General features: G+C 47.2%; 4 protein-coding genes across 4 annotated transcripts; 1 reads left to right on the forward strand and 3 right to left on the reverse strand.

Moving 5' to 3' along the window:
* Positions 1-2: 2 nt before the first annotated feature.
* On the reverse strand, positions 3-1,829 carry AGABI2DRAFT_116000 (hypothetical protein; the record flags this gene model as incomplete). Its single annotated transcript, XM_006458978.1, has 4 exons — positions 3-1,091; positions 1,157-1,332; positions 1,395-1,747; positions 1,798-1,829. The coding sequence occupies 4 exons, from the start codon at positions 1,827-1,829 to the stop codon at positions 3-5; spliced, it is 1,650 nt and encodes a 549-aa protein (XP_006459041.1).
* A 286-nt stretch (positions 1,830-2,115) lies between these two features.
* On the reverse strand, positions 2,116-3,512 carry AGABI2DRAFT_65971 (hypothetical protein; the record flags this gene model as incomplete). Its single annotated transcript, XM_006458979.1, has 8 exons — positions 2,116-2,218; positions 2,272-2,405; positions 2,456-2,647; positions 2,698-2,820; positions 2,876-3,022; positions 3,074-3,147; positions 3,196-3,370; positions 3,420-3,512. The coding sequence occupies 8 exons, from the start codon at positions 3,510-3,512 to the stop codon at positions 2,116-2,118; spliced, it is 1,041 nt and encodes a 346-aa protein (XP_006459042.1).
* Positions 3,513-3,669: 157 nt separating this feature from the next.
* AGABI2DRAFT_217931 (hypothetical protein) lies at positions 3,670-5,074 on the forward strand. Its single transcript, XM_006458980.1, has 4 exons — positions 3,670-4,198; positions 4,254-4,512; positions 4,565-4,750; positions 4,806-5,074. Exons 1-4 carry the CDS (start codon positions 4,098-4,100, stop codon positions 4,986-4,988), a joined length of 729 nt encoding a protein of 242 aa, XP_006459043.1. The 5' UTR covers positions 3,670-4,097; the 3' UTR covers positions 4,989-5,074.
* A 4,931-nt stretch (positions 5,075-10,005) lies between these two features.
* Positions 10,006-12,609, reverse strand: AGABI2DRAFT_183842 (hypothetical protein). Its single transcript, XM_006458981.1, has 6 exons — positions 12,293-12,609; positions 12,183-12,240; positions 11,963-12,133; positions 11,836-11,909; positions 10,684-11,775; positions 10,006-10,622 (listed from the first exon to the last, which is right to left on the reverse strand). Exons 1-5 carry the CDS (start codon positions 12,563-12,565, stop codon positions 11,236-11,238), a joined length of 1,116 nt encoding a protein of 371 aa, XP_006459044.1. The 5' UTR covers positions 12,566-12,609; the 3' UTR covers positions 10,006-10,622; positions 10,684-11,235.
* Positions 12,610-14,096: the final 1,487 nt, after the last annotated feature.

Here is a 14,096-nt window from a genome sequence, read left to right on the forward strand (position 1 = left end):
ATTTATTCGTCGTGCGCCGAGTCCTGCGACAGACAAGGGCCCTGATAGACGCCATTACATGCCATCAGCTCAGGAATAGCCAGAACGTCCCCACTCTCCATCCCGAAATCAACTACACCCGGCGAGTCAGTGCTTCTAGCCCTTTTTACGGGCGATGGATGGCTCCCTGCTGCGTCACCCCTTTTAGCATCGTGCACAGGATATTGCTCTCCCTTTCGGGAAGGAGCGCTTTCTTGTCCATCACCGCATTCGAACACATCCAGAACACTCCCATCAACAGCATGCGGAGCGGCATCATCAAATCGGCTTCCCTCGAGGCCAAATGCCCAATCGTCGAACTCGACCTCCCAGATATCCTCCGCGTCTACTTGAGGAAACACAGCAGTCGATTCCAGATGCGCCTTCATCGATTCTGAACTTTCTGCCATGGGAAGAGACGACGGAGACCATAATATGTCGTCCCATGATGACTCATCTATAATATCACTGGGCGGAAGATCACTTTCCACTGCAGCTGGATTTTTTATTTCTTGTTCATCTTCCGCCGTGTTGCATTCTTCTTTATTGGCAAACGCTATTCGACCCCCGTTTGATGGGCTAAAATGGTTCTCTTGTAGGCCCATTATTATCCCAATTTGCTCCCAAGGATCCGAATAATCTAGAAGGTTATGGCAAATTTCCGTCTGTATTCCGACATCGGGATCAATGAGCTGAGCGTCGGCGCTCGAACCTCCCGGTACATCGTTCACGAATCTCTTCGTCTTCCTATCACACTTCGAGGTTCGATGGGCTGATATGCCCTCGGAAAGAGGGACAGAAAGAAACGAGGATAACTCGTCCTCGTGACCGGCACTAGACACTTGTGCTAAAAGAGAAACGCTGGAGCATCCTCGTGAAGTAAACGTGTGCGCGTTTTTAAATGCCCCAGTAGATGATGTTTGATCTTGATCATAGTCAACGCTGCGCATATACTCGGTTTCCAAAACATCCTGCAAGAGCAGATCATCCGATCGTCGATGTTGACGTATAATTCGAGAACCTGAAGGACTCCCAGAACCAGTAGAAATAGAACTTTGGTAGCGGAACTCAGACTGAACGAATCGTAAAATGTCAGTCCCATAAATGCGCTAAAGAATTTAAACCAGGAACGAAACACCACAGATTCATATTCCACGATTTCATCTTCCTCTTCATTCACAACCGAGTCGTCACCACAACTCGAAACAGGAGAACGTGATCGCGGAGATGAGTCCGAATGCCATTGTTTCCTTGGTGAAGAGCGCAAACCCGCCAAATCGTCCATCGCAAGGATACAGCTCATTGCAGCATGAGCTATGATACCGCGATGAACTTTCGGTTTCCAAAGCTCTAGTTTATATTCACGATTCACTTACGCTCGAGGATGTCCAGTTCTTGAATCAACCTTGATTTCGTCGATCTAGTGGACGAAGATCCTATTTGAGCTGATCTTCTGGACCTGGGACTCGAAGATGATGTTTGAATATCAGACTGATCGCATTTGCGTTTCCCAAGAACAGAGACACTTTCTTCCTGAATAACAGTAGCTTTCTTCGCGTGCCCAAGCTCGATCGGAGCGTGTGTAGCTAAAACGGAACCTCCAGTAACCACCTCGCGAGAACGAGGGGCAGCAGCCAACCCTTTTGATAAGATATTGAGTCGTCTACGACCGAAGAAATCTTTCTGAATTCTTCCTGTCTTGTCCCTAGATCTAGCTTTGGCAGCATTCCTAGAGAAATTGTAAATTCTGAGAATTTGGTCTTGACAGAACGAGCGTACCTTCTTCCTCCCATGTAGTTCGCACCCGCCATAGTTTCTTTTTACTGGTATTGCAGCCAAGGGAGATGAACAGCGACGCGCCGATGGTGGGAGAAGGTAACGAACGATATCACGCGAGCTAAATATAGCCACATGGCATACGCGTCAATCAGCTGACGATGTTTTATGGCAGACTATTATTGCTTTGATCCATCCGCTCGCTAGATGTGGTGGATGGGTATTCACATGCTTCCTGTCGGTTGTCACTTGAAACGGTGTTAACGGTCGTCATACCCTACCTCTACTGTCAAGACATGCTATATACTCCATCCATCCACTTTACCCAGCTTGGTAGATGGCCGGACCTGCGACAACGTGCTTGTTGACCATCGAAATATTGAATGGAGTCACCGATAAATCTGTGTCGGTAATAGCGACGAATCTGAAGAGGAGTAAGACATGATATCGAGGATAATGACTTGAGACAGTACATACATAGTACCATTATAGATGGGCGCAGTGCCTTCGCCGAATACCATACCTCCTGGTTGAGTGGTAGAAGCCGTGTTACCTGTAATGTTCTCTAGCGGCGTGTAGGTGGAGTTGATTTGAGAAATCCATAACGCAAACTATCGAAAAATTAAACGTATGAACGTGCCGTACGAGATGGAATGCGCACCTTTGGATCCCCCGCAGTAGTGTTGGTGGTATAACTATTGTTATAGCCAGCAGGTCTACCGGGCTCCTCCCAACTCAGTTGAACTGTCCTGCCAGGGGCTGACAGTGGAATTGTTCGGTTGCGTGCGATTGCTGGTGTGGTGTCATTGCCAACTATGGATGTGTTGTAAAGCGGAGTAGCATCGGGGTTGTTCTGCGCGAATACCTAAGCAGGATAATTGTATAGGGGAGAAGATACCCTACCGTGACATTCAGTGCCGGGAAAATTTGGAATTCAACGCGAGGATTTTCAGCTGGACAGGTGGCAATATAGGGTTGTAAGAGAGTCCACGCCATTGACTGTGGGATGCCCGGCACAAACCAAATCTAGATAGAGCAGTTTAGCATAGTATAAAGGCCGCGGGTGAGGAAGGACACTGACATCCATTGGGAACAAACCCTCAAATTGACGGAAAATAAGTTGCTGACGCGCCTCCGTAGTGATGGAATCCAGTAAAAGGGTAGCCGCAGCACGCGAATTCAGGTGCTCGAGGAAACCATAAACACCGGATTCGCCCCAACGTGTAAGCTGATTTAATGTCAGCGGGGACGGTGAAGTATCAATAAATGTGATGCGCACCTTTTGGCAAAAGTCGACGAACTCTCGGACAGTTTTGAATGGATACCGGTATGTACAAGGCTTAGCGCCGCGACCTGCGCAAGGAATTAACAACATTGTAAGTCATATACCAACTGATATACCTTGCAACATATTCGAAATAAGGGTCGCGTGCCCGACTTCTTGTTCAGCCATGAACTGGATCAAATAGCGATCCTCGGGGCCGAGCCCTGCGGCATCGAAATCCGCGTCTGAGAACATGGCGAGGCCATGATGGAAGAGGTCGAGCTCAATCCATTCTTGATTGAGAGCAAGATTCTGCACAAATGCATAAGTTGAGGCCTGATCAGAAAGATTAAAGGCTTACCAGTGACTGGAAATCGAAGTCGCTCATAGGGACATATTCGGGGGGAGTAGAATTAGTTCCCAATCCACCCGACGGTTTAAATGGCTCGGTCATATTTTCTTGGGCGAATACTGGCTTGGCCGCGCCGAAGATATGAGCGCCGGACAGCAGAACGAGGAGCACAGGAAGAGTGATCATTGCAGATGAGAGTCGAAACATGCTTGGCGGCGGATGTTATCGACGAAGATAATCCCGCACTAGTAAGAGAGGTCTGCGCAGATATTGATCACTGCGTAGTCAACGTGAAGTGGGAGCCAGTAAGTATAAGATGCGGAAGTGAAACAGTCTGGCATTTATAAAGTATTTTCCGGCTAAAACACAGACAATTTTGAGGGAGGTTCTCCTGATATTAAAAGGAGATGCAGCTGGGCGCTCCATGGGTTCGATACAATCCGCTCCAAGTTGGGAAGCAAATGTCGTCATAAAGATGGTTGAGTGCGTCATGATTGAAGAGGAAGTGACGCGGAAAGGAGGACAATCGACGCGGTGTCTATCATATTGCCTAGAGGTTAGAGCTAGAAAGACCTGAATCGCCCCGGTTTATATCCGCTGATTCATCTAACCAAGTGGGACAGAAGCTCTGACGTGAGAATGTGATTCCATGCCCATGAGACTGTGCAAACCAGCGGTTCTTTCTTCATGGCACCACTACCACTACCACAACCACAGGACTACCCAAGGCGCGTCCGTGCACTGTTCGGGGGTACATTTGTGATAGATTCGAAGAATACAAAACTTGTGTCAGTATCATTACACGTTCAACAATGGCTGATATCACTCACACATCTGCTCCAGCTGGGAACACCAATACTATCCCACTTTTTTCTTCCCACAAGCAGAAGTGAAAAAGGAGTATCTCGAATACAATTGCAAGCAAGACGATGATGGAGGGGTATTGTATGACATCATCATCGGGTCCGAACGGGCGCCACTGGCGGTAACTGTTTACAACTCGGGCACTCATGCAGGCCTCTTAAAGGTGAATTTTGCGTCGATGGATTCATGGTTCGAAGAAGACGAAGAGATCTTCGTCCACCCGAAAGATCCGTATCATGTGAGACTGCTGCTAGCCTGTAAACGCGGCTGCTAAAGAGTTGAAACATTAGCGCGTCGATGTATTGCAATCTTCTCGGCACATCTGCGTTGAAGTGAATGGCGCGGAAGTCGCGAATACATCCGCTCCTCGGTTGTTATTCGAAACGGGACTTCCTGCACGGACGTACATTCCCAAGACACATTGTCGACTGAACCTGTTGGTCTATTCCAATTTGCGGACTGAATGCCCTTATAAGGTGAGTATGCCTCAATTACTCAAGAACCTGAAATGCTCAAAACAAAGCTGCACAGGGGGAGGCACATTATTATAATGTGAACATCCAAGGCGAAGAGTTCGAAAACATCGTTTGGAGCTATGGAAGCCCGAACTTGGAGTGTGCAGCGATTAGAGGGTATGTAGCGTTTTACGATGAGAAGGTTGATGTTTGGGTCGATGGAGAGAAGCAAGCGCGACCTCGAACGAAGTGGTCTTGATCTGATTCGTAACCGCGTAACATGTGACACTTGGTACTGTCTAATGGCAGCAATCACTGTCTTCGTTCTATCATGGCAGCCCACAACAAAAGGAGGAGTGTGAGTGTCGACAACGACACCGAAAATCACGTTACAGGCGTTGCAATCTTGCCGGGGGTATAGAAGACCTTGACTTGAAAATTCGGCTGCGGCAGCGACTTTGACACGATCGATTCTTTGGGACAAGGTATTATGCTCGTAATGTGTGTCCGGGTGAAAGTGATTATACTAAAAAATACATTAACTGGCTCTGCATTGTTCCGCGAAGTAGCATACGACGCAAATATTCGTTGCTGCTAATAAAAGGACGACAGCCCTTTATCCATCGAATTTGGAGAGCCTTAGGCCCATCAACGTCCTCCCCATGCGGCCAGGTCCACTGAGGACCTATGATAATGGCCTCAACCTTCAATTCAACGCCGCGACACTGGCCACATCATTATCGTAGCTTTCCAGGACTTTGGAATTTGCTTCGGCTGTTGGGGCATGATCGTGTTCTCAGAATTGCCTCTTCATGCCTCCCGCACCTCGGAGGAGTGGGAGCGTGCCTCAACTCCCAAAACACCTCTGCTATGATCCATATCAATAGTCGAACCTACGGCGAAGTGTTCCTCCATTAGGTTAATCGGCATGCGCAGGGGTGAGACTGTTGATGTTTCTGGATAGGTATATACCAATGATTGACAACCTCGCAGTTACTCGCGACCAAGTCGGCGCCATGATGGTCGAGACTGAACCTCCAAATGACTGGTTTTCTCGAGCTCAAATCGGTTTTCGTGCAGGGATTGCCCAAGCAGCCTGACGGCCTATTAGTATCATTGGGAAATCTTCCTCTCTCTCCGATATCTCTGGTTCCAGGCTTCCAGGCTTTGGAGTTAGGAACCGCAAGTGGCGTACGGTGTCCCTCGGTTCCCTAGTGCCGTCAATCCATTGGACTCTCCTTTCGGCAGATACTCCCAGCCACTGGTGAGATTCACCGTCAGATTATGTCGATTTAAACCCTCCATTCAAGAGCCGTATGTGATAACGACTTAGAATCTGCCCCCCTCGCTCCTCTTTCGAAACAGTACTGACCTGTTTTTGTCACCCAGTTTTGTTTAAGAACTATGGGAGCACCTTATCTGCTGGAAAACACGCAAGCCACTACCCAGGATAGCCTGACTGTGCAGGTAGTGTCTAGAAGAGAAGAGCGACAATGATTTTAGCTCATGCCGGACGAGATTCCAGTTCGACCTACCTCTTAGACGCCTCAAAGCACTTCCTCGCAATAGAAGTGATGATCCGGACCTTGTTATAAGACTCGGTGAAAATTGGTGCTGTATCTTGTCAATCTCACGGGTCGCCTATGTCAGTACCGTGGAGTCATCATTCACCGAGTGAATTGTTGAATAAACACCTTTTGATGACTAGCGCTTCTGCTGATGTTCTTGACTGTGACCCTCATTTCCCTTCTTCTATATGATAGTATGAAACACCATTTTTCAACAGGACAGATTTTTGGAGATACGCTTACCTAGGTTTCACCTTGAGGCAGGTATGCCCTTCGATTTGTGGAAAATAACTAGGTATCAAACCAGTGCAATTAATCGAGGTTCTCGTATAAGAGTCACTGAATGCTCAACGTTCAACCTTCGACAATGGATCATCTCCTAGCGTCGTATAGGAGCATCACTTACTTCCTCGCCGGATAGAAGCGATGCTGAGAAATTTACGCTTAGAAGGCGCGCGCGAATACACGAATACATAAGTGATCGGCAAGAGTTCTCCGAACCCAAGCGCTTGACCTTGTCTTCCTTGAGCAATTAAACGGAGAAGTGGGGTTGATTGCGCCTAGACTGAGAGCACTTGGATGCACTGGTCAGCATTAGGTATGGGGCTGCGTATAGATTCTTCTGTTAAGCGAACTTGGTCGACTCTTCTTCATGAATACATTTATGGGTGGCCAAGCTCGGCATCGTGCATCATGGTGTCGAGAAGAAGCGGGCTTGCATTAGTATTCATTGGTAAAAGATTTTTTTTTGGTGATCCTATCGAAATCCTGCTGCTTTCAAGTTTCCGATTAGACGTAACTTTCGTCTCACTAACATCCGAGTCATCGTTGACTTTTGTAATTTTGAACATGATAACTGCATCCATTGTCCCAAATTCATGGTAAACGAGAATATAGAAGTTCCCAGCACTCCACACACTATTCCTACAGCTCCTCTCATAATAAACACCAGTACATCGTCCTACTGATTCCATGACATGAACGTGGCGCCTCTCCGTATCCGCCAGTAGAGAATCTTCTACATCTCTGTGGGAAATTGAACCTCACTATATTACACATCTTCACTTTTAGGCCGCTCAGCTCACCGAACAAGCCTACGAATGTTTTTTGAGTTTCCGCACGCATCCTTCTATTTCTGATTTTGCTTAAACCACAAAGAATAATCCATCAAATCAAGACATGACAAAGTTTTGAACACGTTTCTAGCGGCCGAAAAGATACGCTGGAGTTTTAGAAATGAGTGGCAAAGAGGATAAACTCGGAGTACTTATATCATGTTGAATGTCCTGGCCTCACCCGACATTTAAATGGCGAATCTGCCTGACATCGGTTTTACTACATTCAAAGACATCTACCGGCCTGTTTTTGATCTGCGTTGAAGACCGCCTACGTGAAGTATATTTTCCCCTGGATGGCAGTCATTCATCGCCGCTATATCATTGACAGCTTATATTTTTATTGCCTGGTGGGACTCCTAGCTTCGATTCACGGATACCAGTGTCACTCGAGAGGCGGACGGAACTGCTCAGTAATATCCGATCGCAAGTCACTTATCCGCCACCGCTCTTCAACCACTATCAAACTTTGTTTCACCGAAATGTTCTCATGCAATAGTGGTAGCAAGTTTTCATAGACGTATCGCCCCCCCATGGCCCCGCGGACTGATTCAAGAGATACTACTTTCATCTACTAGACACATGATTAGATAGTATATGACATCTCCTCCTGGCAGACAGATGCTATTTACCTTCCCTCACATTGGTCTACAGATATTATGATTGACAGCTTTCATTCAAGCGTTAGAACTACTGAAGATCTCACGCATGAATGATCAAGGGGCCGTGCATCGTTAAATTCGTAGTCGTACCAGACCCGTTCGTACAAATCCGTTAATCTCTGGAGTACCGCTTCATCCGAGTAAGATTACTAAGAGATTGCCGAATATTCTGATTTGTTTTGATCCTTAACTCCTTTTGATGACGCAAATCGCCTCCATTGAGAGAGAGATTCATAACTTTGGGCTGAAAATTAGCTGCGGAATCCTTCGACCTCACCCACGACGATCTCAAACAGGACTGGGCCATGCTTTAGATTGGAAATCTAATCAGTAGCGCTATACAAGTTACGTGCTCTGTGATCATGATATTATTCATAGACAAATTCACTTCTACCTGGGGTCTTGTTGCTTATTTAGGGATAGCTCCGGAGTCCGGGTACATACAGCTGTACGCTTCATTACGGTGCGCCGTTGGTGACATCCCCCGAAGATACATATATAGCTAGAGGTGTCGGGCCGTCGCGTTATTATTGCGGCTGAAAGACCTTCTTCAAGATCTGATAAGTCACCAAGCTTCTGCAGGACCCAGTGTCCAAGACCCCAAGCGTATCCAGTACCGCTGCTCCCAGAAACCAGTTTTAACCCGTTCATACCGTCCTTTGGCTGTGGTTGCTGATGGACACAATTTGGAACTCTCAAAGTTGTGTGTGAGTGGATGACCTGGGTTTTGGGCCTTGGCCGGCGTTACGTCCCCGTGATTCCGAAGAGTTAGTCGGATCATAGAAGGACTAGTGTCACTAGTGACTCGAACGATTATTTGACACACATCAAAGACTCATAAAATTTGTATAAGACCCCCGTCCTGTGAGCCGAAGAATCTTGTCAGGCCTCCCATCTCGCTTGCCTGGTGCTCTCACAGTCGTTGCTCTTCAGACAGTTTCATGACCAACGCCCCCGATACTGTCATCCATGAAGAGACTTCTGCAGCAATTGCTACCCCTCCAAATGAACAGGCGGTAGTAGAGGGTGCAGAGCAACCGCGGACGCCGCTCCCAAAATTCCAACTGGGCCTTGTAATGCTCATCCAATTTGCTGAACCTATCACCGCTCTCGTCATTTATCCGTTCATCAATCAGTTTGTACAGGCAACAGGAGTCACTGGAGGGGATGACAGGAAAACAGGTTATTACGCTGGAATCATTGTGAGTGGTGCGACCTCGTATGACCCGACGCGCTCATTATTTACCCCTACGCTAAGGAATCGGCTTTCTTTCTTGCTGAAGCCGCCACCGTCTTTTACTGGGGTCGTTTGTCCGATCGCATTGGCAGAAGACCTGTGTTGATGATTGGGCCCCTCGGCCTCACCTTTGCAATGTTGAAATTTGGATATTCAAAATCGTTTTTGTCCATGGTAATCTCTCGTTGTTTCCAAGGCGTTTTCAATGGCAACATCGGTGCGTTAAAATTGTTAAATTATACCCTGTATTTTATTCAACACCACATAAGGGGTATCAAAAACTGTTATGGTAGAGGTACGATTCTCCCGAAATGTTTGACACCCGTGGTACTTAATCTATCTAGTTGACGGACGAAACGAACATCGGAGACGCGTTCGCTATGATGCCATTGATGTGGAGTATAGGTTCAACCGTTGCGTGAGTTAGATGCATTCTTCATCTATTTGAGCGTGTGCTCATTCATGTGCTCAGCCCGATCATGGGTGGTGGTTTGAGTAACCCAGCAGAAAGGTGGCCCAACGTTTTCGGCAAAATGGAAACTTTCAGAAGCCACCCTTACTTCTTACCCTGCCTGGTCTCTGCATCTATTGCTCTAATCAGCTTCGTAATCGCTGTCTTAGGATTCAAGGAGGTACGGACGGATTTTCCTATTTTGGGATTTTGGTTGCGTTTATTCACGTTGCATGCATACTAGACCCATCCTACCCTAGCACGCTCGAAGTCGGAAGAGAAAGACCCGATAAAGGACCCCGAAATTTCGCAGGTCAGCTCTACAGATAGTCTTCTGGGCCATAACGATCCGGCCGACTATGGTACAACCTCTACGCGCCGGTCTCCTTCCCCCTCATCTTCTGAATCTTCTATGGATTCGTGTAACAAAATCGGAAAGCTCAATTCTGAAGCCCCGACCTTAAGCTCCATTCTCAGCTCCAAGAAGATGCAATTTATCATCATCAACTACCTTTTCCTTACCTTCTCGGATATGGCTTACTCGGTTCTTATGCCACTAATTTATTCTACCAAAATTGAACACGGTGGTTTGGGTCTTAACCCATACCAAATCGGTATGACCATGGGCATTTGGGGCTTTGTCAACGCCTTTGTCCAAATCAACTTGCTTGGAAAACTGATCAGGAAATACGGTTCGGCTCGGATGTATAGATATGCCTATGCTTCCTTCTGCGTATGCCTCCTGACATATCCCGTCTCTACTTACCTTGCTCGTCGCAATGGAGGGATCAGCGTCGGAGTTTGCATTTCCATATTGGTCCAGCTTGTATTCCAATTTCCCTTATACATGGGTTACGGTATGTACCTGCTGTCATCCATTTGTCTTGATCTGGCAAGCTAACTTTAGTTATCTTCCAGGTGCAATTCATGTTGTCATCGCCGAATCTTCTCCGAAATCGATACTCGGGTCTATAAATGGTATAGTGCAGATGGCAGGATGTACTATGCGAACCGTCGCCCCCACTATTGCTTCGTCCTTATTCTCCATCTCTTTGCAAAAGCGCCTCTTAGGCGGGAACTTCGTTTATGTTGTTTTGTACGCGGTGATCCTTGTCGGGGTCCGGTCTAGTCTATATTTGCCGGAGCGCAAAAAGGGGACTGCTCGTCTTTAGAAGCGGAGCGGTCTGTCATGATACCACACAATCCTGTGTAGCGGATAGATACGATTTTCATGTGATGTGATGATTTCTGATGAAATCACAATACATAGATGACAATTTCATGTTTAGGATCAGGCTCGAGTTCGACAGAACTTCAAGCGACCCTAGCTAATATTTCTTATTCAATGACGCAAATACTTCAATTGGCGGTTCCTATCGTTACATAATGGAAAACGTTTAAAGAATGGCTAATTTGAGATGTAAATTGCACCGTCAGTGAGATAGGTGCCTAAATACTGCAATAAACATTCCCTTATCTCCCCCACGGGAAGATTTGTGGGCAACCTGATACAAAATCGTGAAGGAAATCCAAGTTTCGGTTCAAGCTGTCTTTCAATATACCCGTCGGCGAAGGATATAAACCTCTAATCGTTTCATTGACGAAGTTGGTGTATACCGTGCAGAACGAATTGAAATCCCCAGAGTGAGGGTCGGGAGTATAGGTGTTGACAGCGCCGTTGTTTGCGCCGGCAGGAATGGGATGAGCAGCTATAATAGTCTCGATACCCTCGACGCCCATTGGTTTAGGAGCTCTGAAGAAACCTGACGGATACCTCATATCACGGAAGAAGCTGATAGCAGCATCGAGGTCGAGCTGACCGTCCTGCTGACGACCGTCAATGAAAAAGTTGATAGGAAAGGTAGATTCCGCGTAGGCTGTGATGAAACGGGGAGAAACGAATGAGAATTGTGGGTTTGTTGCGATTGAGTCCTGGATTCTTTGGATCCGAAGTTCAGTGGCCACCGTTAGGTTGTATTTCCCGGCACCAAATCGGTTACTGAAGTCGACAAACTGAAAGAGAAAGGTGGACATATGAGTAATTGAAGAATATCAAAGAACGACCGTACGTACCCCATCCCACAATGTTTGATTAAAGCTGTGGTTATCCCCAAAGAACGCATCGGCCCGGGTCATGCTGGCATCACCTATATGAACCTATCGTTAAATACAACCCACGACCCTCAAAAAGACACAGCACCTTCGAATACAGCGTGTGTGTTCAAACCACCGACCGTTGCAGGGTCGGGAGGGTCTTCACCAGTGAGGTCGCTTTTTCCTCCGATACTCATCAAGTTGGTAATGGGATTGCCATCTACCAGGAATGCGGCGTATGTGACAAACTTTGCAAGGGAGAACTCCATGTTGAAACCTGCAAATTTTTAGTACCAGATTTCCAGGAAAAACTGTAAATTACTCGCCTTGCATTGTAGCATTGATGACTTGAGCGGGAGTTGCAATTCCATTCCGGGGCAGGTACTGTCATGACGGATGTGAATTTGCATTGGGAGTAGACGAAGAGATAAATTACCCCGTGGGATGCAAGGGTATTGAGTCCAGGGCAAGGCCCACGCATGTCATTCGGACCCGCCGGCATAAATGGATGATCAGCGTCATCAACCAATCTGGTCGACGTATCGTCCTGAGGCGGCGGAGGACCTTCCGGAGGAGCTACCTTGAGCGTTGGAAAAATTCTATCCAATTGTTCTGAAGAGAGGCCACCAAGGGAGCGATGGGACGGGAAGGCCCCTGCTAATGGTGCAGTTACCAAGGCTAGCACAGCAAGTTTGAGAAAGGGATTCATCAATAGTTTCGCAGGGAGAAGCGCCACAGGGATCTTGAGAAGTAACGGGGGGATGTTTGCGTTTGAGAACCATGGCGTAGCTTTAAACAAGCTGTCTAGCGAGCTAATCATAGCCAAGTGGGTGCGACCTGCGGAAAAAATTTCTGACTAGCCCACGCTCGGGCGCCGTCTGGCAACAGCTGCCAAGCGCCATATGGTTCAAGTTTGATTATCTTCGATTAATTTCGCAGGCAGCTGTCCGAAGTGAATACGATAGGTCCACTCCCAGAGGGCAATCACGATTCCGAAAGCGTGTTCCTTATACTTGGAGCCCTTCTGAAAAAATAAAAGAAGAAATTGAGTAATATGTTGAGTTACAAACGCTGTAAGAAGGATTAGATACCGCTGCCTTTTTTTCGTTCCAAGGAGCAGCTACCTTGTCGAACTGCCGTATAGTGAATGTTGTCTCCACGGTCTTCCATCAAGAAGTCCTACAATAGATATTGGCTAATCCGCGTCCTCCTATAGGATAACAGTGCCCCTTCGTAGGAAAACTTCTTCACGGGCATGTAGTGGCCGACACGTGCCGGTCGCAGTGCCGGTGGAGCCATAAGTGAAGTCTTTCAAGATTTTGAAAAACCTGTACAAGCCAAGTGGTGAAAATTTGCCGTAAATCAGAGGTGAATTTTTACCTTACCGCCGAATCAATCAAGACAATTCCTGTAGCATCAATCAGTCTTCTCATCGCGTTGCCATGGGCTGCGAGCTGACTCAATAGCTGCGTAGCGCAGTCGATCCTCATCCAGATGATTTGTTCATTTTGATGACGTACATTTGTCTATACGGACAAAAGGAGCCGACAGTAGTACCACGTGAGTATGATTGCCACGTCCCGAGGTGACCGAAATTTCTTTGGGCATGTCTTCGAGCCTGATTTTAGGCCACTTGCGGAGGGAAGATGAACCGCTCCGAATCGTGTGTTCGGAAAACCAATAGATCAAGTGGGTCTTCTGTATTACCCAGTGAACGTTTCCAGGACTTCTTGAAGCGTTTTACTACTCGAGTTTAGGATTTTGGGATGGTCAGGACTTACTAGAGATTTTGCTGTTCCGAGGCTAGTTAACGTCCAAGGCAGGTCAATTGATCAAGGAATGTTCAAACCACGTGACCGTGCCAGTCAAATGTCGTCGTTCGCGGCTCTACTTATTGGAAACTTTCGGACTTGAGTACGACTATCTGGTTTCTTGCGTTTTTCGAGACAGTCTTCCATTGGCTATCAGCCCTCTTGTGGATCTATTTCTCAAACTTCCGCCTCCGCACCACCAACCAAATGTGTGCCTTGATTCAACCAGTGATCAGATTAACCTATTCACCCTATATCTACTCAAGCTCGACGATCGCACTTGGCTCCAGTGCGGTAACGGTACTGACTGGATTGTTTTTGGAGGCTTTTAGCCATGAGTTAATGACCTTCAAAACCCGTGTCCAGAGTTTTCGAAGCGGCACGGACGTTTGATGGAATGAACGCCAGCTCCCAGCCTTTGACAGCAGC

The sequence above is a fragment of the Agaricus bisporus genome (genome assembly GCF_000300575.1).
Source record: "Agaricus bisporus var. bisporus H97 unplaced genomic scaffold AGABI2scaffold_3, whole genome shotgun sequence".
NCBI lineage: Eukaryota > Fungi > Basidiomycota > Agaricomycetes > Agaricales > Agaricaceae > Agaricus > Agaricus bisporus.

Excerpts from the sequence above, each read along its gene's own strand:
- AGABI2DRAFT_217931 (XM_006458980.1), top strand. The coding sequence starts at position 4,098 with ATGGCACCACTACCACTACCACAACCACAGGACTACCCAAGGCGCGTC. Across the intron at positions 4,513-4,564 it reads ACCCGAAAGATCCGTATCAT|CGCGTCGATGTATTGCAATC; the intron begins GTGAGACTGCTG and ends TTGAAACATTAG. Across the intron at positions 4,751-4,805 it reads GGACTGAATGCCCTTATAAG|GGGGAGGCACATTATTATAA; the intron begins GTGAGTATGCCT and ends AAAGCTGCACAG.
- AGABI2DRAFT_183842 (XM_006458981.1), bottom strand. The coding sequence starts at position 12,565 with ATGAATCCCTTTCTCAAACTTGCTGTGCTAGCCTTGGTAACTGCACCA. Across the intron at positions 12,241-12,292 it reads ATACCCTTGCATCCCACGGG|TACCTGCCCCGGAATGGAAT; the intron begins GTAATTTATCTC and ends CCGTCATGACAG. Across the intron at positions 12,134-12,182 it reads CATCAATGCTACAATGCAAG|GTTTCAACATGGAGTTCTCC; the intron begins GCGAGTAATTTA and ends AAAAATTTGCAG.